Genomic DNA, 26,341 nt, shown 5'->3' with positions numbered 1-26,341 from the left:
TACTTACTGTTACTGAAGTAAGGTCTACCACCGAGGCCAAATGTATGGATATAATGACAGTCTTAAGGATAACTTAATTCTAACAATTATTTCAGCTGCAATCTCTGTTGAAAGCGCACTTATAACGATTCTTTATTGATAAAAATAGGACATATTTACGAAGCCTTTAACACTTACTTTTTCATGATCAATCGAGTTAGCCATTGCAAATAACACAGGACAGCCCATACTGGACGTGGTCCTAGCAATCACCACTCCCTGGATCACTTTCAGGCTTGGTAAAGCATACCACCAATGCTAAAGTAATTTACTCCTACCTGCATTTCAAATGTGAATGTAGCAACACCACAAATTCTGTGTCCAACGAGCTGACAAAGCTGAGAAAATGTTTGTCTTCAGGGTAATAAGTAAAATGTAAAACTGATCCTACATTATGCGTCAACAACAATGACAAAGCTGACAACCAGGAGCAAGTTGTTTTACAGTTGTATGCTATGTTACACTAATTCATATTGGGGAAACATTGTGATTTAAAAAGCTCCACACAAAACCAAAGCAACATACCTTAACATTTTTATTGATGGTGACGTTATCATGTTATTAACAACATAATTGGTAATCCCACTCATTCACATCTGTTGCACAAAGAAACTGCACAGGGAAGTCAACAGTAAATCATAACATGATACTACCTGGACATAACCATAATGGTCGAGACATCCTTCACAGAGCATGTAATAACTGCTTTTTGACAAGTTGAGGAAATTATTGAAAACAAATATCTTTGGCAAATCCCATCTGGAATATTTTTTAAAGGAACTTAAAAAAATAAGAAAAATAAATAATTTCCCTTCAATATCCTGTCATTTCATTTTTTTATTTTTTGTTTTTTTGCACCTTCCCCAGATGAATGCTGCGTCATTTCTTCTCTACCCTCATCCACACACAACTTTGAAAAGTAAATGATGGAAAAGACGCTCCCTTTCATTCCTGGACTGGCAACTAGATCTTCTTAGGCCTAAACAGTTTTATTGTTTAAACTGGAGGATATAATAGAAGCTGCACAGGCACTTGAAAGACATTAACATGGACATTGAACCGTGTACACAGTCATGCAATAATACAAGATGGCCGACAGGACCTTGAGGTAACGAATGACATACCAAGGTGCTGCTTGAAGCATGGCACAGTATAGGAGGTTCCAGCCATTCGGCTGTGCACTGTAACCTTCATCTCCATTTTGAATTGCTCGTGCAACAGAAATAAAAGGGAACCACCTTTAGCATCAGGGAATATGTACACATCATTTCTTCCAATATATATATATATATTTATAAATATACACATCTGTCCAGTTGTTTGAGTCTTTTCCATAAACTGTTTTTGCTTTTAACTGTCAAGCTTGTCCACAATTTTTGCAGACGTAGGCAAAGCAATCCAGTTTGCATAAACACTATCATTGGCATATCTTGAAAAGACAGGGTTAGTGCCATCAAGTCTGTTGAGCTGTACCGGGCTCCTCTCTGGCCAGTTCGGGTATGACATGCCTAAAAACGAGAACACATCATTTGTCTGCAGGGAGGGTGAGGGTAATGTAGAGTACAGACAGTAAGGCTCTCAACAAAATCTCTTATAAAGTGGACTCAGGGTCAGGAGAATTGGACAAAAATGGTGAATGACCTGACATGATTAGAATCTCCGCATGTGGGCAAAAGAGATGTCAGTAGTAGATGTTGTGAACAGTATGTAAATTAAATTATCTTCCATTATGTTCTGTTTTCAACATGCGCAATAAAGCTCTTTCCTTTTAAATGAGCCTTATAGTGGAAGACTATTCACAAGAATTGTTTCTCTGATATTATTGCTAAATACATTTAAGGGCTTACGACTGATTGTATTGATTGTTTTTTATTAATTTGTTTAACAGTGAGGTTTATGTTCATGTTCAGAAGAGTTCAGTTGAAAAGCCTTACTGTTCCTCTGTTCAGCAATTCAGAATCCATATATACATTTTATCACTATGTACAAAAAAGTACAGAAATCATAGGACAGTTTGTAATCCAAACCAAATACACAACTGACTTAGCTAGGACCTGTTTCGAATGTATTCCTATTTATAATGCTGTAAAGTAATCTAAAATTAAAATAAAACATTACATATAATGGTGGATGTCATAAAGGTATTGCTACTATCGTGCAAATACAAAATCAATATTAAGTGATAATAATTGAAAGCAACAGTCCATTTAACCAGTGCAAATAATCAAAATTGTACAGTTTCCAAAAGGTTTCTCACTGTTACTTTATTAAGCTTCGTGTACATCAGAAGCAGGTCCGTGTTAAAATTAGACAGCCGATCCCCCCCTTAACATATTAAAGACAATCAAAAAGTTTGCCACTAAAGACTGAGATCACCTGTTAGCATGCCACTACCACGACTACCCACTCCATAGCCAAGCACAAATTGCCAGAAAAAAGACAACTCGTGTTTTTTTCTGTCACTAGAATCGAGTAAATGCATTGGAAATTCTACCATAGAGCTTGTTTTCAATCCAAGTGGAGGGGAGGTTTCGAGGGAGTGGGGCGTTATTACAGTCCACTAGTGGTGTGTCCTCTTCAGAGAGGGCGTCATCGTAGAGGAGGGCGTCGGCTGGCGTGGAAGCCGCCAGGTCCAGGTAATCCTAACAGGGAGAGAGGAACTTGGTTACAGTTCACCTCTGGGAGGTTGAGGCTGATTGTTGTGGTTGTAGAGGTGAAAAACGTAAGGTTATACATAAAACCACTGTTCCCTGAAGGAGAGGAAAGAGGTACAATACAGACAGTATGGGATATCACTAAAATGCAGATGACACCTAGTGACGTAGGGAGGCCACACCTGCCTAGATAAGCCAGGACACTCCTCAGTTTAATCCAGAGCTCTTCACCCAACACTATCTCCTTCAGGGAACCGTGGTTGTATGCATAACCTTGCATTCCCTCTCAGTCGATTCACCCGGTACACGTAAATAGTATGGGACCTATAATCACGCAGCTGAGGCTGAGGCTGAGGCTGAGGCTGAGGCTGAGGCTGAGGCTGAGGCTGAAGAGAATATTAGCACCCAACTGATACAGTAAAGAGGGCAGTGGAAGCTGATACTGATGGGGCCTCCATGTCCAAGCGGTAGAAGTGTACAAAGGTGTGGGAGGATGCCCATGACGCAGCAGAACACATCTCCTCCACTGACACACCCCTGAACAGTGCCCACATCCTCAGGCAAAGGCACGGCCTTCCTGTTATAATCCAGGGAGATAGCCACCGCAATCCAGTGGGAGAGCTGCTCTTTAGACAGCACCTTGCCACGGGCTGAATTAGCAAGACAGACAAATAGCTGGTCACGTGACCGAAACTCCTGGGTGCAGAAAAATATATGTGCCCAACGACCGCAGCCTCCTCTGCTCCTCAGAGTTAAAAGGAGGAGGAGAGACGGCAAATAAATTAAAAGCCATAGTCATATAAGACATGGGCAACACCTCAGGTGCATAAGCAGCAATAGGGTGCAAAGTGAAGTTTGTGTCACCAGGTGCAAACTGGGTGCACAAAGGATGTACAGATAAGGCCTGAATATCAGACGTACGCTTCGCTGTAGCCAAAGCGAGAAAAAGACCAGTCTTGTGGGATAAGAACTTTATGTCAACAGCCTCTAATGGTTCAAAAGGAGAACAGCACAGAGGCAGGTCCCAAGATGGCACAACCGATCTAGTAATGGGCTTCAGGCGACACACACTGAAAAAGAATGAGGCCCCTGGACTCGAGTGCTCGAATGCACACTTCTCCAACAGAAGAGGCCCTAGCACTTTGAATAGTGTCAATCACATTAGGAGGCAATCCCTTAGCCACTAAACCTGAGCGTTCAGTAGGTACGCCTGTAGGGGCCACAGCTCTGGGCAGGGATGAATTATCTGGCCCCCTGGACACCAATCGAGAGAACTAGTCGGGATTTACTGAAAAGCACGTCTGAATATGTGACAGCACTATGACTTATATTCTGCTTGTTCCCTTAAATGAAAGATTATTGCCAGGTCGTATGCCCTGAGCTTGCAGAGCAACAACAGTTGGTAGCGACAAGAGAATGTAGTCTGAGGCTACCTGAATTTCATCTAGCAGTCAAGGGTTATCAAGCTCGGCCAAGCCTGATAGGTCTGTAGGAGGTATGGAGCCGTGGAAGCCAGTGTGTGGTAAATATTCTCCAGTTGTGAAAAAGAAAACTGGCAATTTTTATTTTGACGGAAGAATTTGCTGGGCCCGTAATCCTCTGGTTGTGAGAGGGGGCCAGGTAAGAGGCGAGAGACGGCTCAATCGGAGTGGGGTGCAACAGCTCCGACTTCTCAGCTCTGTCGTTGTCCAGGAACTATACATATCCGGGAACCAAGAATGACAGTCCTATTGGACAGGCCATGCTCGTCCATGCCCAGGTTGAAAATATCCTTGCAATCGTCCACTTGATACACTTCAAACCTGATGAAAATAACTCAAAAACAGCATCCTGTGGAAGTTCAACGCACCAATAGAGGATGTTGTTTAACAAATCCTGCTTGGAGCATTTTTACTGCTACGAGAGAAATAGCTAACTTGCTACAATCAAAACCAGCTAGCGAGCTAGACAGGCGGTGCAAGGTTGAGGTGTTCACAGTGAGCCAAAGAGCGGCTGAACTGAGTAGTAGACAGTGGTGACCTGGCTTATGTAGGCAGGCGTGGCGTCTCTATGTCGCCACGCGTCATCTGCCTTTTAGGTGTGACTAGAGGTGTCTTAAGACAGACAAGCGAGGGCATGATATCCCATTCTATGTGTTGTACTGTAAGTGAATCGACTGAAAGGGAAAGGTCAAGAGCACAAGTGCAAAGAAAATGTATGCTATGCAAAATGGTGTTCCTGAGGCAAAATTGATTTGAAATTAGTAATTCATTTTTGACTAGGTTCTCTGTGTGCGTGTAGGAGGGGAGGTGGGGTGTAAAGAGCAAGAGAGAGAATGTTTTTTTCTGCCCTTACTCGACTTTTCACCATCATCTTCTCCAACTCCTTGCTGATCTCTGTGAATGTTGATCGTTTGTCGGATTCCTGTTTCCAGCATCGAAGCATCAGATTGTACCTTTTGGAAAAAAGAAAAGAAAGAAAGAAAGAAAGAAAGAAAGAAAGAAAAATATCACGTTAGCATCTGCCACAACACAGCAGAATGATGACATGAGACACAGGAAAACTTAATTGTTCACTTGATTTGGATAATAATGTACAGTATAAGAATTGTGTAAAATATAGAGATATTTGAAAAAGAATGCACAATGTCATGTGTATATGTGAAAGTTTATGTGGCAGTATGAATGTATTAAATGATAATGTGATAATGTGACAGCATACGTGATAAATGTATTAAATGATATTGGACAGTGAGCATACATTTCTTCAGAGCAGTTCTCTGGTTTTTCCATGCGGTAGCCTGTCTTCAGAAGGTTGAAGAGCCTCTCAGGTGCGATGCCTGGGTAGGGATTTCCTCCAAGAGTCATGATCTCCCACAGAAGAACACCAAATGACCAGCTAGTGGGGAGGATAACAATATTCTGTTAACAGACGATCAGCTGAACTGTTGGGATACAGTGTATTAGTTCTTCTTATCTGATGATATTGCAAATTGACCAATGGCAGTAATGCCACTTAATCTTCACAATTTTATTCATATTTAGGTTTGTGTTTTTCATTTTGACCAAAAGGTATTCATATAGTCAGATATACTGTAGATACAACGTGTGTATATTTTTGATTACGCATTTTTGTTTATGTATTGTTAACCTCATTGACAGTATGAATTTGTACTCACACATCACTTTGGGTTGTGTAGATGTGATCAAACAGAGACTCTATTGCCATCCATTTCACAGGAATGCGACCCTGATGAAAAGAAAAATATACGGGAAAATTACATTTTAAAGTTTTATTGCTGTGTTCATGCTAATAATTATGCCTCAGAGCTTAAGGAATGTTACCTTGCTTCGCTTAACATAGGAGTCTTCCTCATACACGTCTCGTGACAAGCCAAAGTCTGAAATCTTCATCTTCCGTCCTTCAGCAACCAAAACATTTCTTGCAGCAAGGTCTCTGTGAACAAGCTGTAAAGCAAAGGACAACAGATCAAATACAATTTGTCACTTAAAAAAAAGAGAGAGCTTCTTTATATTCCAGATGCATTCTCAAGTCAAACCAATTTGACTCTCTGATTAAATCATGTTTCATCTCACTAAAACAATACAATGTCCATGTCTCCTATTAAAACAACTCTGTCTGGTCAGCTAATGGCTCGATATGTACCTTCATTTCTGCCAGGTACTGCATGCCTCTTGAAATCTGCCAAGCGAAGGAGATCAGGTCGCCCTGGGTGAGTGCCCTCTCGTCTGGGTTCTCCAGGTAGCTAGAGTTACGGTTGCCATCGTTGCTCATGTAGCTGGGCCCCACCTTCCGGCTCTCTCGCAGGAAGTTACGCAGAGACCCATACTTGGCATACTCCACGATCAGATACAGTGGACCTGGAGGAAAAGCAGGAACAGAAGCCCAGCATACAGATTTGAGCCAAACAATAGTCTAAAATATTTGATCACCATCCAGGGGCAGGAGAAGAGAATGAAAGAGGTTGATGAAAACACAAGAGGGTCTTACCATCTTGGGTGCAGGCTCCATACATCTTTATGACATGTGGATGGTTGACCTGCTTCAACAGGGTGAACTCAGACATGAGGTCACGAAGTTCACTGTGAGAGGCATTTTCTGTGGGAAATAGAGGAATGACATACTGTGTCAATCATTCTGATATAATATTTTTAACAAGCTGCTGTAAACCCAAACATACCAGAAACATAACTATTGTTTCTGATGGGATACTTATTGTGTGTTGATAAAAGTAAAGTGTTCTTACCTTTCAACATTTTAACAGCAACAGTGGTGTATCCAGCTTTCCCCTTCAGTCGGAATGCTGTTGCCTTCACCACCTTTCCGAACTCTCCCTCTCCGAGAGTCTTACCCAACACCAGATTCTTACGTGGGAACTCCCATTTTGGATCCTCCTGTTAGCAGACCACACAAAGGAAGGAAATGTACTACACCCTAATGTTCAAAAACTGTCCCAGAATCCCTTACTGGTACTTTTCAGGGCAGAATGTGCATGACACATATCACAACAATACATTAAGGAGAGCAACTGGCCTAGCATCTCGTACCGGTATTTTGAAGTTGTCGATGGCCACTTGGTTCTCCATGGAGTCCAGAGAGCCTCGCCGCATGTTATTGGCCGAGTAGCTGATGGGGTAGGACTGGGCGGGCCGGCGGAAGGTCATCTCCGCAGAGGCGATGGGCGGCTTGGGCGTGTTCTTGTGGTAGCGGTGGATGTAGTAGGAGGAGAGGAGGATGGAGACGACGAAGGAGAGGAGCACGGCCGTGGCGATGATGGTCTTGCAGACATCGTCACACATGGCCTCTGGAGCAGAGCACAGTCAAGAGACAAGGCGATGAAAAAACAGCTATACCAGCTTTTCAAAATTTGCCCCATTTGTATCCCATTCTGATGGAGTTGGCATAATAGACGTGAGCCTTTTGCAAGTTTATGAACTGCCAACAAGTAAATAGTTTCCATGCTAGCATGTTATGAATTATTTGTAAAGAGCAATTTAATATATCTGCGGTGCCCTTTTGTAGACCTGGACATCAAAACCTACAATCTGAGGACATTTAGGAGGTTTGTCACACTTCTGTGCTAATGTCACTCTCACCCTCTATGTCATCCTTTTCACAGAAGCATTTCTCTGAGAAGCAGTAGCAGGTTCCATAGCCAGCTTTGATTCCAAACATCAGGCCTGCCTCGTGTCCCCCAATAATAGTGTTCCCTACACAAGTACAAGGGGAAAGTGAGCAAAGCCATTCCTTTATCCTAAGCTGCAATAAATACATGTCAGTAAGTAGACATGGAGGCATTATAGGCCCCATTAAGTAAGTAAGCATATTAACTGCACAGGAATGCATCTAAACAATGGCAGAAACAAAATAAAACCAATTGCATGATCACAATAATGTTGGTGAAACCACAAATATTCTTCATTAGTTAGGTCAGCAATGTTGCTCACTTGTGCAGTCCTGAGGACATATTGTATCTTTTCTTTCCACTACATCACAGAAACCATCAGGGCAGGTTCGCAGGTCTGGAGAGCAGGTGGAGTAATTCTGCGATATGCCTGTGGTGGAAAGATATGGAATTACAAAGTAGTTCCACAGTCTTCAAATGAGTGGTTTGTCAGAAAAAGTATTAAAAAAAGTTGAGCTAACATTAAAAGAGGAAAGTAACACAGCTGGATGCATAATTCATATAATATATATATATTATATACGTATGTCATATTATGTATATATTTTGTAATGAGAGCAGTGTCTGCCAACAATTCTGTGCAGATCAGATGGAGAGTGTGGGAGAGGTTTCGAGTGAAGTCAGAGTGTCGGGGAACTGAACCTTTATCTGTGCTTTGTCTCCACTGGCATCTCCCTGTTGGCGTTCCCAGTCCCCGGAATGCTTCACATTCCCCTCGTTTCCTCTTCTCCGCACATGACAACATGCGCTGGTCCACAAACTCCTCCTGAGCATCTACACATAACAATTCCAATGGTTGAGAGACCACTCAGTTTCATTCCAAGAAGAAGAATACCATTTGGCAAGTACATGTGCATGGAAAAAATGTCTTGTAATTAATAGTGTGATACTGCTGAGAGTGATATGTATGAGACATTGGAAGCTGCTTTGCCTCTGCAAATCGTACACACGGAATGAGTGGCAATATCAGTAGCATCAAAATCAGTGGCCAGAACGCGACCATCATGATAAAGAGTCTGTGCCCAAGTATGCTCACAACAGAACAGAATATATATCTGAAAAGATATTCTGTCCTCTGAGCATATTCAAGCACTGTCCAGCAAAACCAAAGTGCACCAGCAAACCAGCTTTTTTCAGCAGGCATTGCATGCTTCTGTGCGGCATGGATAATTCTTTTCCACAGCACTTTATAAGTCACCCACACTGTCACTACCTTCAAACCCTAACGTTCTACTCACTTTTAAGTCTGCTCCACTCTCAAATCTTATAATATTGAATGAAAGACTACACCAAAATAACCAATAAATGTCATCTTTTAGAAAGTGTCAAATGTTATTGTAAAACATACAATACGTCTAGACAGAGAAAGAGAGAGAAAGAGAGAGATTTACATTCATCTTCAAAGATGACAAGCAGCTGGGTCCTGGCCTGCAGTTGCAGCTGCTGCTCCGTTGCGACCACAACATATTGAAGTTCTTGGCATTCGGCCCGACGAAGCACCTCAGTGTCGTTCACGTACAACATCCCTGAAACGTCCCTCAGGCTGCGGCCAATGCCCACCGCTGAGAAGCAGGACTGCAAGTCTACTGACGTGTTCCTGTCGACAATCTCCAGCTGGTATTCCACGTCAATGCCCTGAAATTTCTGGCAGTTGTCCACACAGACCCTTCCAATCTGAAATATAACACAACAGATGATTAAGTACATATGCACTTCTTTTACTGTCTGGATATATGTGTCTGTCAACAGCTATTACGAATCTTGCCCTTGTAGAGGCTAGTAGACCTACAAAAGGAATTATGAGCGTCAACCCATTTAATGTGAAGTTTGATGTTAAGACCATCAGGAACGTAACTAAAAACTCATCACAAACCTTTGAGAACATAGTGGATTTTCTTGAGACGGTGAACACATAGCTGACGTTGGTGAAGCGAATGGGCACGGGCAGAATGGTGATGTTGAAGTGCAGCATCACGTTCACGTCCCCCCCTTCGTATGATAAGTCCTTTAACAGATAGTCCATTTGAAAGGATCTGTTCTCCAGGATGGACAGGTTCTTATTGAGGATCAGTTCTGGAAGCACAGTGACATGGGCAGAATGAATCAGTCAGTCAGAACGAAACAAAGCATGCACTCAGTTGACTGAGTTGACTACTGCACTGGATGATTGCAATACTGTATAATCTGTGAGCAGTCAGATGAGGGATGAAAACAACTTTGTGGTCCCTTTGTATAAAACTTCTTACATGATTAACGTACATTAACATTTTCATATGAATAACAAACTCTGGCTTCATTTCAAGACACTACTGTCTCAATGACACCAGGCATTTTTGCAATGACAAAACAATTTCAATCCCTCTCCCCAACTAATAGTAAAGGGGTTCAGTATCAGCAACAGTATTTGCTGGACTTACTGTACTCATGGATGGTGCCCCGCACATTCCCAAAAATGGCCTTTTCTTCTCGGAATGAGTGGTCCACGATAAACATGTTTTTGGTCCAGGTGTCATTTGTGATCATGGTACCAGTAAGCTTGTTCTGAGGGTGATCTTTCGGGTAGATTGGTGTGGTGTCCCTGTCATAAACAGACAAGTTTCCAAAAACAGCCCCCTGCAAAAAAAAGGGGGTTGCCATGTTAATGACTGCCACTGCATCCAGACGTAATGGGTGACACTATGTGCTGATGCGTTTTGAACAAATGTTAGGCATTAGTTAGTTCAATATTTTCATTTAAACTGCCCTTTTACTGTGAAAACATTTATTTGGCACCCATCCACAGAGCTACTGTACTGACATTATTTTGGTGCCGTCCGTGAGAGGACAAAGCCAATGTACCTACAGCATTACATATTACACTTGTCATTCTGCTCGTCATTGTATGATGTCAATGAACCGTTTCTGATAAATGGTGCTGTCAACATTTCCAATCATCAAAGCCAAGATATCCTTTGGCATCAATTTACTTAGGGCAACAAGCTACTTGATACCATTGTTGGAGACACTGAATATCCCATTGACATAAACACTTGCTAATTATAGGCAGAAGATTAGTCCATATATTAATGGGGGAGCTGTAGAACTGCTTATTCAAGCAAGTTTTGGCCACAGAGGGAATGAACTGCTGGCATTTCTAAAATAGCATAATGCAGTCTTAATGCTTGTAAGTGACACTGAGCCTGAGATAAAAAAAAAAATCTTTAAGTTCTTTCCGCCATTTTGTGTTTTTGAAAACACAAAACACTCCCTGTCCTATTATATCAGGTCTTGGTCTTAGGACTGGAATGTAGGACTGTGAGTGTGTTCTTGTTCTTATCTCTTTCAAGATAAAAAAAAAGTGTGGACAGGTGTTAATCAAGGTAATTATTGATCATTATCTATCAGCACTTTTATTACTTAATATTGAAAAAGTGTTGAGAAACAAACAGAAGGGGGTACTCACTTTCATTCGATTGAACTCCACCACCACATCCTCGGTGTCTGTGCCGTTGACGTATGGCGGGTTGTCGTTCTCGTCGTAGATGTTCACGTGCATAGGGAGGAACAGTTTGTTGATGGTCTCCCCCGTCTCCACTTTGCAGACGATCTGCATGCGGTACATCTCCCTCTCCTCCCGGTCCACAGGCCTCGTCACCAGCAGTTCAGAGGTGGTGTCGTTCACCTCGAATGGCACTGGATCGTCTACAGAGTGGAGCCAAAGAGTGGAGCCAAAGAGTTGAACAATGTGTTCAATTATTTTATGTTAGCTATTTTTATTTTACATATGTATCAACGCAATCACAGCTTAGACACTTAGTTACTAAATGCCTCACCCAACAGAGCTATGATCTCTCACTAATGTGTGTCATTACCAGGCAAAACGATGTGCAATAAAAAGTGAAAAGAATACAACACAGAAGACCTGGTTTAAGTACCTGCATCAACACCATAGCTGATGGTGTAGTTGAGGCACAGGTGGGATCTGGTCAGCCTCCTCAGCTGGTACAGCGGCCCAGGCATACGGTTCTCTGTGATGTGAGGGGTCACTTCCTTGTCGGGGAAACAGAGCTTCTCCAGCGTGATCTCGTCACAAGGGGGCGCTGTGGCGTTGATGAAGATGAGGTTGATCCCCACTGTGTTCCGGAGGTGGCAGCTGGCTCTCTGCACTGGTCCAATGGCGAATATAGCCTTCAGGCTGAGCTTCTTGAAGGACATCATGGAGCTTGGATCTTGAATCATGGAGATAACCACAAGTAAGAAAAAAATAAACTAGTTCTGATTTACTGAACATCATAAGAGTGAAGAGAAGAATGAATGAAGGTGTAGAATGTGGTTTGTTTTCTTCGCTATTTGCATTGGTGGCCCTGACATCTTTTATAGTCATAACTGCATATTAATCATACCAATCTGGGTATGTTTTCACTTGGTTCTATTAATTAAGGTAATATTAAATTACTGAAAATATACTACGACCCCTTAAGCTGTAAACAGGATGGAAGTTCATTTGTATCCTGTTGCTGTTATTAGAATCATGGAAACACACCCTTAACCCATCTCTTTAGCACATTCACACTGATGGAAGGCTGATAAAGTTATGAGTCAGTATGACAGCATGGAATGTCGTAAGACTTGCAGTAAAGTGGCCTAATGATGGACTAATTCCCGCAGCAGCGGAAAGATATAGGAGCATGTCTAAGCCCCTCTGACCTCATAACTCTCATATGCACTTAATGCACACTCCTCTGCATGCTCTGGAGAAGCAGTTCCACTGCTAAGGTCCAGGATGCAGAAAGAGGAGAGCTACCATACAAAAAAGTGCCATTAGGAAGAAACAAAAGGTTGCTTCTGATTTGTGTATTTAATATGAAAATATTCTGAAAATGTGAAACATATCACAAAAAAATATAAGCTTCAAATATAAGTCATGTACAAACGTGCTGTCAGAGTGATGTCACTTCATTATAGTTTTATGATACAACTGTACAATTGACAATGACAGTGTTATGATATGTAAAATATCTAATGTATGCTGCTCATTGAGGTTATTTCAACATAATCACTGTGACCAGTGTCATGGCCTAAGGTAGGGACTCATGAGTTGCCTTTGTCAAGCTTATTAGGGCAGCCGACGGTGTGGAAGTGCAACTCACACACAGAGCCGAAGTCGTCCCACTCCAGTGTTTTATTCATGCTGATCATTCCTGTGGCCTCATCCATGTGGAACCAGGATGCGTAGTGCGGAGCTCTTGAAGGGTTCTGCCAGCACAGGTAGAAGTGGGGCCTCTCGGAGTCCTTGTCCCGCATGGCGAAGACCTGAAGCACGGGCGACCCAGCAGGCTGCCCGATGTAAATGCTCTCGGAGTAATCACTCTGCGGGAAGTACAGGCCTGAAGCACCTGTAAATCACACACACGTGCGTTATCATTCATCACACAGGTGAAATAAAACGAGTAACGTTACTCCAAGTAATTATCCAGCTCAGTGAGTAAATGCCTTCAAAAATGAATGTCTTCTGCAGAGCCGGCAAAGCTATGTGTCAGCACCAAACTTCAGGCTCAAGACAGATGTGACTCGCCAGAGGCCAGGTGCAGGTACACACTATAAGCCAAACCAATAACCAGACCCGCTATTGCCCGTGCTATTAGTCTTTTGCCAATAACAGGCCGGGATATTGGTTTTGTGCAAGCTACTCAGCCCCTTTGCACAGTAACCCCCCCCTCCTCCTGTAACAGGAACCCAACAATTTGTCACTGTGGCATCATATCAATCTACATCTGACAGGACATTGTGCTCCTCAAGAGAAAGACATGATCTATTTCATTCTATTCAACAGCCGAACAAAAGTGACAAAGACTACAAACCAAAGGGGATCTGCTTATTACAAATGCCTAGAGGAGGTCAGCAGTCACACTGAAAATGTCCCCTTTGCTCTTAAATCAACGGAAATTGAAAGGGAAGATCATGTGACTCAGCGACACTGCTCCTCTAATGAATTTCTCACATGGTCAATACGATGTGGTTTCCGCTTCTCCTTGGGTTCACCTTGGGAAGTTTAATTAGAGGGGATAACATAATACGGCCAAGAAATGAATCACTACCTGCTAGGACCTATGTGGAGAGGATGACATGAGAGAGGGAGAAAGAGAGAGAGCACATGAGAGGAGAAATAGAGAGAGAGAGAGGGATAATCTATAAAACACCATAACGGTCCTCGTGTGTTTTACCGGAAAATGGAGATGCGAGTGTTTGCCCTGTAATTATATCCCCCATTGTGCTCCTGTTCGACGACGGTGGGCGGCCATTTAGGGAACGCACTAATGTCATTAGCAGACAGTGAAACTTGATTTGCTATTTCTGTTGGTGCAGTTTAGGCCTTGGCTCTGGTTTCAGACGCTGATTTAATTTTGCTGCGCTTGGATGACAGGAGGTCGGATTGATGGATAAAATGTGGCCAGCCCTCCTGAAGGATGGAGATACACTCAGGCCAGCTACAAGACCCTTTATTAAATGCCTTGTCGAGACCAAAACAAACACAAGGACTAAGTGTACCTTGTTAAATGATCCACTGATACGGCTGGTGCCACATGGAGGATTTCGTGATATTTCAAAAGAACAGGACTGTATCAGATTTCACATTTTAGAATATGAAGGCAAACGGCAGTATAAACTGATCTGGCATTTGACATTCCCATGCTATTTTCCAAAGCACAGATGTAAAGTAGAGATGTTGCTTCTCCTGTTTCTGACCACCAGATGTAGACATATTCCTTTTGCTTAAAGGTGTTGAAGCCTATACGCCTGACTCCAACAACACTGCAAGCTGATTCCAAGGCCACATGTATTTCTGAGTTTAACATAACTCCACAGCTCATTGATCACAGCTATAACTACATTACCTCTTCTGAATTTGAAGCTTCTAAACACTCTCAATCACTTCAACTTTGTTAGCCCTCTTGGAGACTTCTGTTGATGCTTCTGTTGTCAGCTCCCACCTTTTTTTCACAACCAGCAGTGGGGTGGAGAAAAGTGCTGTTTAACTGGATCCCTGCAACACTTTTATAGACCTGGCTGACAGTGGGTGTTACTGCAGGCCGATGGCATTGGGGGAAGCGTGCCATCTCTACTACTGCTTGGACCCCGGCCAGTGGTCTGAGCCTAGTCTGTGATGCCAAGCCTGAGGCGGCACTACGGCACATCATGGAGGTTTGAGCTGGGCCTCTAACAGGATTCACCTCTGCTCTCCTCCTTCAGAGGCTTGGCAGAGACGACTATCTGTGCTCCGACATAAAAGCACCACTACTGACTGGAAGTGCTTAGGTCCAGGGCTCTGTTTCAGCACTTCAGCATTTTTGTACCTTCTTTAAAAACACTCCTGTTTTCTGGCCAGTTATCAAGATAAAACTAGACAGTTATCTCGATAAGCTAACAAGGTAGACTGTGTATGAAATAGTTTTCTTTTGAACACATTCAGTAGCAATTTTTTTTGTTTACTTGCACCAGGACAAATGTACTGTTGTTGATGATACACAACACACAACAACACAGAAGCAGACATAGTATCTGCACGTGTGGGTTGATGTTAGACCGGTTTGAGACCTGTGTATGACGGTTCACATGTAGGCCACTATAGCAATGTGAAGTCATGCAAATTATATGTAATTAGCATGGTTTAATAGGAGGCTTAAGCCTCTGAGCCTTGGGATTTGGTCTGAAACTGACCAATGAATAAAAGTGCCTGTTTCTCGACACTGAGTTGCCTGTTTGGATTAATCCAAATGTTTTTTTCCCAGCAACACCATAGATTCCCTGATATCACTGATAGTACAGATGAACTCAGGTAGAGTTACTGAGCATCTGATGGCAGTGCAATTATCTTGGACCTTGTGGAGGCTTAACCTTTTTTAAGCACCTGTAAGTTACAAAGATAAACTGCTCTTGGTTCTCTGAGGCCTAATTTAAAGTATCGATTAGCTTGTCTCATCACGAAACACATAAATTCAAGTTAAATAGTTTGTTATGTTAAACTATTGAAGAGATGACTGAATGAGTGACTAGAGTGTGAGTTGTAGTTTGATATGTGTTTGTGTGTTTGTGTGTGTGTGTGTGTGTGTGTGTGTGTGTGTGTGTGTGTGTGTGTGTGTGTGTGTGTGTGTGTGTGTGTGTGTGTGTGTGTGTAATTGTGTGCAAGCATGTGTAAAGACTGACTCAACCTTTAATATTAAAGCTTACAAATAATGAATTTAACATAAAATCTTATATATTCTCTTTATATATTCTGTAAGTGTGTGTATGTCTGTGTTTGTGTGTGTGTGTGTCTCTACAGTGGCACATCAGGATTAAAGAATAAGTTGATTCATTATTTAAACTAGAATTCACTTGTAAGAATTTAGCCATAGCATGAGTAAGCCAACAGTGAACCACAGGCTTTCCAATTGGTTTATATCATTCAAAATTCAATTTATTTCCAGGACGGAAGCCAAGAAAAAAGGGAAGCAGTCAGAGGTAATTAGGTGAATGCATCAAACAGGCCTTGCAGGCAGAGAGACTGCCTGTTTTGCAAAATCAGGAAAATTTTCCCCTAAAGTGTTCCTAAATGCCATACGATGATGACTATGAACGTGTGGTTCCTCGCTGTAATAGAAACTCGGTTCATCAGAGACGCCAGGCGCTCTGACCTCACACAACTGGCGAATGGATTACGACAGTAAACACAATAATACAATCTGAACATATTGATTTCACCTCGCGGGCATATTGAGAACTCAACTCAACAATGAGGGTTTACAGTAACCTGGGTTAGTCAGAGAATCATGGCAGAGAGAGAGAGGGGGGAGAGAGAGAGAGAAAGAGAGAGAAAGAGACAGAGAGAGCGAGAGAGAGAGAGGGGGGGGGGTGGAAGAGAACAACAGAGTGCTATAGAAAAAAGCTGTGAGGAATAAAGTCATTTAGTGCATCAAGCTCTTTTAGCGACAGATATCTTTATTTTTGGTGCTTTCATCCAGGTCAAAAAGGCCCATGCCCTCAGTTTAACACAGTATAAATAAAGCCTAGTTGGCAGCACAGAGCTCTGCAGGAATGTGAGAGGCAAGGCTACGGAGATGCCATGCAAACTGGCCAGGGACAAAGACAGGAACTCGATTAGCTCAACACATGCGCTGCCTGGGAGATTTACCATCTATGAGATCATGTGATGGTGGAGCTCAAGAGCTTGCTGTTCCAGCATACCGCTGACCTGAAACCTGGCCGATGGATGGCTGATACTGTATCAAAAGACTTTATGGTGCTTTATATCCGCAGTGACTGCCTGGATTAAACAATAGCAGGTCCTTTCACTAGCTATTACACAGCGCCCACTGGCCGATCTGTAACAGCAATCATCATTTTGACGGAAGGCATTTGCTGGCGTTGCTTTAGTGCATTAAGCCAATAGTTTTCCTCTAGGCTACATTTTTAACGGTTATATAAATGTATACAAGCTACACTGATTTGTTGATAATATTATAAGTATTATATAAGTTATATAAATGTACACAAGCTATACTGATCTGTTGCCAAAAAAAGGAAGCCCCTTGCCCTTTCAACCAAGGTCAACATTCAACGCGTTTGCCTGCAAAAATGATCTGCTGGGGAGTCAAGTAACCAACAGCTGGCTAATCAATTGCAATTCTAATCAACAAGCAAGCGAATGGTTTTAACTGATCCTGGGGACAGAGCATGTGCAGGGCCGCATGCTGGCACAGAAGGCAAACCGTTTCAGACCACTCATGCAGTAGCTACATGGTACAAATCAATACCAATACAGCTAACTTCATGGATACAATTATTGAGAAAACACTCTGTGATACTATGATATGGGGTAGAGAAATGGAGTTTAGTTTTGTGTTATCACTGGGAAAGAAACATCTCCTACTGAGTACAGTTTCATGATTTATCATTGCAAGATTTATTTCACCTGCCTTTGCCTTTCAGGATTTTAATTAATGATTTTTGGTATTGCTCAAATCATTGCTCAAGTTTATCTTCTGAACCAGGTGTACAGCATAATAAGCAACTGTCACGTGGAGGTGCCACTGGTTTTCTACACAACAGACACGTGGAGGTGCCACTGGTTTGTCTACACAACTGACAGTGACTCCATAAGACCAGACTGAACATCCTCCCACTGTAATACACCAGCCCACTAGATACCACACAATCCTGGGAGTCATTACTGTGGCATCGAGCAGGGTTTTAATTAGCTGACAGACTAACAGTTATGGCCACTGTGGTCAAGGGAGAAGAGGTAATATTATTGATCATAATTTTTCAAATTCCATCAATGTGGTTTGCATATAAGCAGTCCGGTCAGATTCAACAGAGTGAAGGACAAAATGGACAAAGGTGAAAAAAGAGGTGGAACCCATCATATCAAACTATCTTTTGGCACTGGGGACAGTGAGTAATACCAGTTGAGACTTAATGTTGGGGTTTAGAGCTAGCTAAAGGTTTGTATGAGTCTGACACGAGTAGACATGATAGACAGGAGGAAACAATTCACAGATAGATAGAGACTTAGGGTCAGGTGACAGGTGCCTGATGGTCTATCCCAAATGTCTAGACTCAGCTCTCCTACATGTGTTACCAGAATAACTGCACAGGAAACTGAAAACACCTTTATCCATTTTGTCAGTGTTTCATGTATTTCACCAAGAAACCCTATAATCCTAGTATGGCCAGTTTTTTGGGTTGAGGTGACATTATTAATTGATTCATTACACAAATTATATGTAGCATATTTTGCTTACAATATTATGCAGCATAGGACCTGTGGTAACTATTAGCTCATTTACGGGGAGGACAAGAAGCAGGATACACACCAACCCTCTAAAAAGCTTAATTAGAACAGCCTTCTTTTTAAAGGCATGTTAATGGCCAATTAGGCATTGAGGAGCCTGTTTACATGTTGAAACCACCACTCCCCTGGTTGAGATAAGTATCTAGCCCTAGATATAGTGTAATTGCCTCATGACACAGGTATAGACATGGCCATAATGGCATGACGCACAGATCAATCAGTCATCATGAGCGCAATCAAATCTTCCATCCGTCTGAACAAAGCCCCCAAAACCTCCCGCAATGTTCATCAGTCATCGAGAAATTAGATTTTATGATCTCCTTTGGGATCGGCCGCTACATCAGAATTGGGTTTTAGGCTGTCCCTGGGGCTGGATGGCACATCACGAGACATGGCTGAGGCTCCATTAAACAATGGAGGCAGTTTGAAGCCATTATTGTCAGGCTTGTTATCATTTATATTCGGTGGAAATGGGGTGTATGGGAAAGCAGCCTTCAGTAAACACTAAAGCAGATGATGCATTGTCAACGAGAGTAGGGAACTATACTTGTGGTTCTGTGTTTGAAATCAAAACAGCATTCCCTGGCATATATAGGCCACATTTACCCTGGTTTCTATTGTAAGTGCTCTACCCTATTCACCTTTTTTTCCCGATTAACAGCAACACATTAAGAGCAGACCTCTTGGGGAAACATCCCAATGAAAACAAAAAGTGCTCTGACAATTAACTTACCAACATTTGCTGACTTTACCATCCAGTGCACTAATTGCATTCATTTGTGCTGTTGTTTCGTTGTGTGTTTTCTCCCACACATTATCAGTCTGCTGACTGCCTGTGGCTTTTGGATTCAGCACCTGCTGAGCTTCTCACTTCCTGCCTACCCGGCTGCAATAGGCTAGCAGTTGATATTACACGGACCACTGGGTTTGAGAATTGCATCGGGCACTGGCATTTCCTTTATGTTCAAGCGCTTGGGAAATGACATGGGTCAGCTTCCTTTCTACTCTACATTTACAACAGTATTCTCCATACACTACGCTTTTGTTGCTGAAAAGTATGGAGTTTTGATACCCTTTTTTAATTATATGTTTTGTGTTTAACTTTGAAATGTCATCACATCCTGCAATGCCCTCACAGGCCTTTGAAATGGCCATTAGTGTGTCTTTGTTTGTGTGCAATGACTATCAGACCGGAAAAAAAAAGATCCTTCACACATTGGCAATACTACACTTTACAAGGCAACAAACTAACCTTGTAAATCATTAACTCTTATGGCAAAAATGTCATCCCAATGTGGCAACTGTGTATCCAATCTGGCCACCATTTCTATCTCCCCCACTTCCCCATAACAGAGCCCTAAAACAGTCGCAGTCCAGCCAAGCCCAGGCCAGGCTTTGGCATTGTGCATTGTTGTAAATGATCGGTCAAACACATCATGCATCACTGACCACTGCAACGTAACGTGTAAAGACCCGTGTAGGAAAACGAGAACTCCAAATGCCCTTGGGACCCTATTTCAATCAATGTCTTCTTGTCCCCCCTCGCTGAGGCAAATTAGATTCCGCCGAGGATGCTAATAGAAATGTGACCCTTAGTTGACAGAGAGAGAGATGCAGATTGGCCATTGCTAGAGCACAGCAGAAGCAGCCATCCCATATACTGTAGAGTCTGAGAGTCATTCTGGTGGGCACTCCACTGATTTAAGGACAGCCAAAGGTGCCCTCAGAACCGAAAGTTATGTTTTGTATGAAAGACTTTACAGTGCAATTTATCATTTGCCAAAGACGTAGCCTCCAAAATCCAATTGAAACTGAGGTATTGACTTTTTGTATTAATCGATAGCACCAACATGGTTATGAGTGCTAAGGAATGGCTAATTAAGTGCTGCCATATGGACAAGGATGGAAACTGGTTAAAAAAAAAAGATGGATCAACAAGGACTAAAGAATTGAAAATTGTATCACTTCTGTACTAATGCAGTCAAGGACATTAAATCACTAATGTAATTAGTGGAATTAATTAACTATTAAAGAACAGCAACCTAAACTAATTCTGCTTCACAACTAACGATCACAAACAAAGAAAAATATACTTACCTTTACCCAAATTCAATTCATTTAGATTTGTTTTGTTTTTTGCAAGACCGTACACCTTGTTTTTACCTTACTTTACAAAACAAAAGAGTGTATTTTGCATGTCCCTTACAACAATGGACTTACAAGATGGACTAAGCACAAAGCAAAAAGGGAAATACTCTCAAATGATCAAAACAAACACACACACACACACACACACACACACACACCACACACTTATATACAGGCACACATACACACACAACACACCACACAAAAGATTCCATTATAATAAAAGAAAGCCGGTGATGATAATGGGACCAAATTGAGAAGATTTACGATCTCTCCACAAGCAATTCGAGACACAAGCTAAACTAAATCATATAATGTAATATGGGTAGCTAAATCAAATAGCACCATGTATCAAATGAGATATATTGGTCTGGTCTGTCTCATAAGCCATTGGCCCTCTGATGAAAATGATTGCGCAAATGCATGGAGGAAGTGGAGCCGGACCAGCGACCCAGTGGCAGACTCCTGCAGGGCGATGGAAGCAGATTAGCACTCAGCCGAGGCTTCCCCAGGTCAGCGGTCACCAACGCAGCCATAGATAAGGTAGCCAAGGGTCAGGTCTGCTGATGCATAAATCAATGTGTTGCACCCAAAACATGCATGGCTTTTAACTCTCTGGGTGGAGCAGCAGCATCTACAGTGATGAAGAACAATAGACTACAGAGGTGATGGGGGTCATTGAGAGGCTTTTTCGAAACATAAACGAGATATTATCAATAAAACATCATGTACATCATTCATTAAGATGTGGGTTAGTGATTGTCTGAAAAAAAGCACTTGGCTATTCGCTGTTTGTGAGGAAATGTGCATCTCACAACCAAAACAAAGCCCATATTCAGTATGTTCCTCCTCTCCATTGTGGTGTGTCAGAAGATACTTAAGATGTATTATGCTCAACGCGTATCTGCTGAAACTCACTTAACCCTGGTGGCCATCTGAGAACTCTGCTTCTGAGGTTGGGTTCAAAAGCAACCTCATCCTTGCAATCCTGTCACTGCAAACATGGGTGCAGGTGTTTGAAACCTCTTTCCATACAGACTGAGTGGTCAGCATGTGCTAGATATGTAGCATACTGTACTGTACTGTGCCCAATGTTAAAAGGATTCATCAGTTATAAGCAATCAAAACTCAGTTACACTGAAATACAAACATTGTTTTTTGAGCTTGAACTGAGACCGAAAAACAAAACAAATCACCAGAGACAATTTCCCTTCTTGTGGTAGGGAGGAAGAAAGGTTTGTGATCAATTACTCTCTGTTCATTTTTACAACTCTTATCAAGCAGCTGTCAGCTGTCAAGATAAATCTTCCCCATATATCATCATTGGTTTGGGAGCTATTACGAAGGCCCTGACGTTTTTCTACAGCAAACCATTTTACCACCAATTTCCAAACAACCCATCTTTTCATTACACTACTGATAGTTATCACTAATATCCTATTTCCTCCAGTCAATTAACCCATCCACAATAGGGAATATGGCCAATGACTTTGGCTCCCCTTGCCTGATCATTTTGCAGAGAATGTTTTAACTCTGCTCGAACTAAAGCCTGCCCCAATCTCATCAGCCAATCATGTACAAGCTTGAAATGAAATAATCATTCCTGTGTCAAAACAGAGTCGACTGTCTTGAGAGTAGCAAGGCAGGCATATGGATAAAAATAGACATGTTATGAATAACCCAAGTAAATGTAGATATCGAGAAAAGTTTTTGTAGAACTTAACTTCAGATATTCTATGAGATTTTGTTCAAAGATTTTCTCACTGACAGAATGTTGATCTAAATGCTTCAATTTAAGAATATACATACGTATATAGGTATATGTGTAGAACAGGACACTTGACATGATTTCTTTGAGCATCTACTGGTTCTGAAAAACATGTAAAGTGCTTGTGCCCTTCTTCAGGGGACGCAACGTGAGTGAGTGACTCTAAAATCTGCTGTCATTGACAGTCCTTAACATATCTCATTTTGATGGCTTTGCTTTCCGTAAATTGTCATTTCAAGAGCTGCGTGCAGACAGAGACAAAGACACAGACACAGACACAGACACAGACAAATGTCCTTCCCAGGGAGAGAGGCTCATCACCTGAAACATCACACTCTGTTTACCAGCCTCCTCCCCATCCTTCAGGAGCCCTCCAAGTATATTCAGTCCATTAGCCCAAGTTCTCCCCTATCTGAATATCAATTGGGCTTGCACCCATGTAGCACAGGTTTTAATAAGTGGAGAGGTGAGACAGAAGATTGCCTCTGTGTATAACAAAAACAAATGTGAGCCCGTGCGCTGAGGAATAGTAAAATAGAAAAACAAAGACCAGGGGCTCGCAAAACGAAGTGCTTGATGAAGCAGCCAGCTTTCTGATGAAAAACGCGCAAAAGGTAGCAAAGCAGAGAAAAAAAACCTTCCTTCCTCTTCATAGTATGGAAAAAGTGCTATTGCATCCATCCACATCCACACCCCCACCCAAATCCCTCCCCAACATCCATTTTGAGCACAAAGGGCTGTCATCAAATATATGAGATCCATTTTGCAGTGGGGGCAGTCACCCGTCCTGTGTCTTTAATGAGGGTTTTAGAGCCTCATCTGTTATCGGTGAGCGGTGCGCTCTCTATTATTTTACAGGCAGTGTTTTCCGCCCAGAAGACAAACACACTCTGTTTGTCCAGAGCTCGCAGCACCTGCTGCACACCTGCCCTTGGGATGGCCGCTCTGAGTGTGTGCGTGTGTGTGTGCCTTTTGTTTTTGTTTTTTTTCAACATGGCAGGCTGCTGCGTGGGTCCTTCACACAATGAGTCACCGCGTGAAGTTTCAACAAGAGGACACTCTTCAAGCCCCAGACAGAGAAAATGTCCTCCACGTCTCCCTTCTCCTCACAAAAAAAAACATGCTCTTGAAGACATGCATGTGGCATCACAGGTGTTTCTGCTGGTGGCTTTCAGATTTGTTATTTTGCTTTTATGATGCTCCTAGGCTTGAAAATGTTCTTTGGGTACTTGAACCCAAGAGCTTCTTATGAGAGTTACATCAGGTAAACAAACAAACAGCTCAGCCAATAAATAAGCAATATGGGAGGAATTTATCAGCAACAGGAGCAAGATGTTGAGGCATTAAAATGTCTCATGTGAACAGTTCACACCCTTGGGGGTGCAATTTAGTGGATACTTTTTAACCATGATTGAAAGAGTGCAAATTCAAGCACGGTACAGTCTGGGAGGAGAAGATGTTTGTTCTACGTCATGCAGCCATAAAACTGAGGACTTTTTGGTCTGGAAAGCATTTATAACTAATATCAGCATTGGTGTGGTAATAGTTGTTGCATTGATATTCATCAATGAATCAATAAAACAGTGCATTCAAACAGTATATTTAAACTTACAGTACTGCATCTGAACTACTAGGCCTTATATTTATTTTAGGTTACAAAATGGAAGGAACTGCTTCATAAAGCATTTTCCTTTAAAAAATCTCTTATTTCTTGAGTGGAAAATGTAGTTAAGTACACCGACGCCCATGGTATTAGTATTGAACATAGTATTAAAAACGCATAAGAAAGTAGGCTCAGCGAAAGACCTGCAAAGTCTCTGGTATGCGCTGTAAACGAACTGTGCCACAATGACCGTCCCATTTGAATACGACTGGCCACACAATGAGATTAGCAAACTCTTTCGCCATGAGTTAAACTATAAATATAGTCACAGGGACAGGAGCAAGTGTTAGTACAGTTGGACAGTGGGGTTTTACGAGGGATTATAATATTATGATATATAGCTCTATGCATTTTCCTAGTCGGCACCATGTGGCGGAGCGTTACAATTTCGAGGGAGGTATTTATACCTCACAGCAATATCTTCCTACTTTGATGCTTGACAAGAATGTCGAGTCGATATTTTAAAAGACCGAGTTAGACTATGTGACTGAGAGTTAAGACAGTTCAGCCAACTCCAAAAATTATCAAGCTTAGTGGACTTATATTTCCCCCTGTGAAGGACACCAACCAGACAAGGGTTTGGCTTGGATTTTTTTTTCTTTCCGTCATGTCTATCACCTCAGTATTCCTTTTATTATTTGGAACACCTATGTTTGTTCTAACAGCCAATCACCGTGTCCAGGTAACAACATGTCTAAATTATCTAATGCACTATAGCATGCACGAATCATGTGGAAATGTAGCCTTTTACGAAAAATGCGCGCCGATGTAGCCTAAATGACCCAGCCAGGGTTGGTCAGTAAGTAAAGAAGCAGATGTCTGATACCGCTGCCCGATTTCCACAAATGGACGTTTCAAATATTCATAACATTTGGCTTAATTAAACATATTCCCATTGGTGCTCATTACTGTGGCTTATCAACCCCCGCTGTTAGTAAAAGAGCAAGATTCTATACTGGGCTATGGGACTACATTATGAACCATTCTGCAGCATCAGGGAACAGCTGGCGATGCTAAAAGAGCGCAAAGTTGGCGTAAACTTGGTGTAGCCTTCTCCCAAACGTTCCAACCGTATCTGAAAGGTCCGGAGCCAAAACAGCGCGGGTACAAGTGCACGTCTGGATTCCCTTAAATACACTGTCGGCCTTCTTACTTAAACAATAAAAACCATAGCGTCGACTTTGTTTCTAGTTGTTAAGATATCGTGAGTAATTTGCCTGGTTCAATTACCTTTCGTGATTAACAATGAGTTGTCCGTGAGAAACACCAGTTCGTAAAATGTAATGAAGTTAATCTGCGGTGGCCGCAATCGTAGTTGTGAACAGTCTGGACTATCATAAAGTTAAATTAATGCATTCACAGTCAAATGTCAGGATTGTTCACATCTTTAAACTGCGATGTCCTTACAAGGCTAATTGAGGTCAACTCTTACCTTTACAGACGGAAAGGAGTACCAGTACGATTTCTCCCCAAAATATGCCACGCGTTGTTTCCATACTTAGTAACCATAGGTGAAAAAATTCCCAAAAGAACTTGTTCAGCAGTGTATTCTATTGAAGGGTCTTCTGTAGCTTTCAGATCAGAAAATGTGTTTGGCAGTCAAACAGCCAAAGTCCTAAGTCCCGGTATCCCATAGATGGGTTGGTCACTGCAGGCTGGGCAGCTGGACGTCTGAGGCAGGCAGTGCAGGGGGGAGGAGGTTCACGTCAAGCTAATATGCTGCCTGGCGGAGGAGAGCAAAAGGGGAGAGAGAGGGAGAGCTAGAGCGAGACCATCTCCACCAAAACCAAAGCCGAGAAAGCGTTTACGTTAATTTACAATTATTTGGTGGATCACCAATGCTGAGTTTAAAAGCAAAGCAAAAATCACATAAGGTAGAAGTTTTTACATTTTAAGTTTTTGGGGCGTTCTAGTGAAAATATCACGGATACTGTCTGAATAGAGCGTTTTGAGGGTATTTAAACAACTGGTTAGAAAACTGTAATCGTAGTGAAAGAAGTTTGTCAATTAATGGCATTGGGAAAATGTTAGTGCCTTGGCTGTCTATGCGTTCTAAATGCTGCCACTTACA

The 26,341-nt window shown here is 42.1% G+C and overlaps 1 protein-coding gene across 1 annotated transcript; it reads right to left on the bottom strand.

Annotated features, from left to right (window-relative positions):
- Positions 1 to 556: 556 nt before the first annotated feature.
- On the bottom strand, positions 557 to 25,949 carry ret (ret proto-oncogene receptor tyrosine kinase). Its single transcript, XM_031579202.1, has 20 exons — positions 25,703 to 25,949; positions 13,008 to 13,253; positions 11,793 to 12,086; positions 11,321 to 11,559; positions 10,296 to 10,491; positions 9,752 to 9,951; positions 9,270 to 9,552; positions 8,521 to 8,652; positions 8,141 to 8,248; positions 7,790 to 7,903; positions 7,241 to 7,497; positions 6,940 to 7,087; positions 6,684 to 6,791; positions 6,339 to 6,553; positions 6,017 to 6,139; positions 5,851 to 5,921; positions 5,433 to 5,570; positions 5,028 to 5,127; positions 2,534 to 2,681; positions 557 to 1,547 (listed from the first exon to the last, which is right to left on the bottom strand). The coding sequence occupies exons 1-20, from the start codon at positions 25,764 to 25,766 to the stop codon at positions 1,390 to 1,392; spliced, it is 3,342 nt and encodes a 1,113-aa protein (XP_031435062.1). The 5' UTR covers positions 25,767 to 25,949; the 3' UTR covers positions 557 to 1,389.
- Positions 25,950 to 26,341: the final 392 nt, after the last annotated feature.

The sequence above is a fragment of the Clupea harengus genome, chromosome 13 (assembly GCF_900700415.2).
Source record: "Clupea harengus chromosome 13, Ch_v2.0.2, whole genome shotgun sequence".
Taxonomy (NCBI): Eukaryota; Metazoa; Chordata; class Actinopteri; order Clupeiformes; family Clupeidae; genus Clupea; species Clupea harengus.
The sequence above is the reverse complement of the archived record's forward strand: the minus strand, read 5'-3'. Positions and strand labels throughout refer to the sequence as shown.

What these genes read in the sequence shown, in the direction of transcription:
- ret (XM_031579202.1), bottom strand. Translation starts at nt 25,766, where the DNA reads ATGGAAACAACGCGTGGCATATTTTGGGGAGAAATCGTACTGGTACTC. An exon ending in TGGAGTTCAATCGAATGAAA is followed by an intron (nt 10,492 to 11,320) that starts GTGAGTACCCCC and finishes TTTTTTTTGCAG; the next exon opens with GGGGCTGTTTTTGGAAACTT. An exon ending in TGAAAAGGATGACATAGAGG is followed by an intron (nt 7,498 to 7,789) that starts GTGAGAGTGACA and finishes GCTCTGCTCCAG; the next exon opens with AGGCCATGTGTGACGATGTC.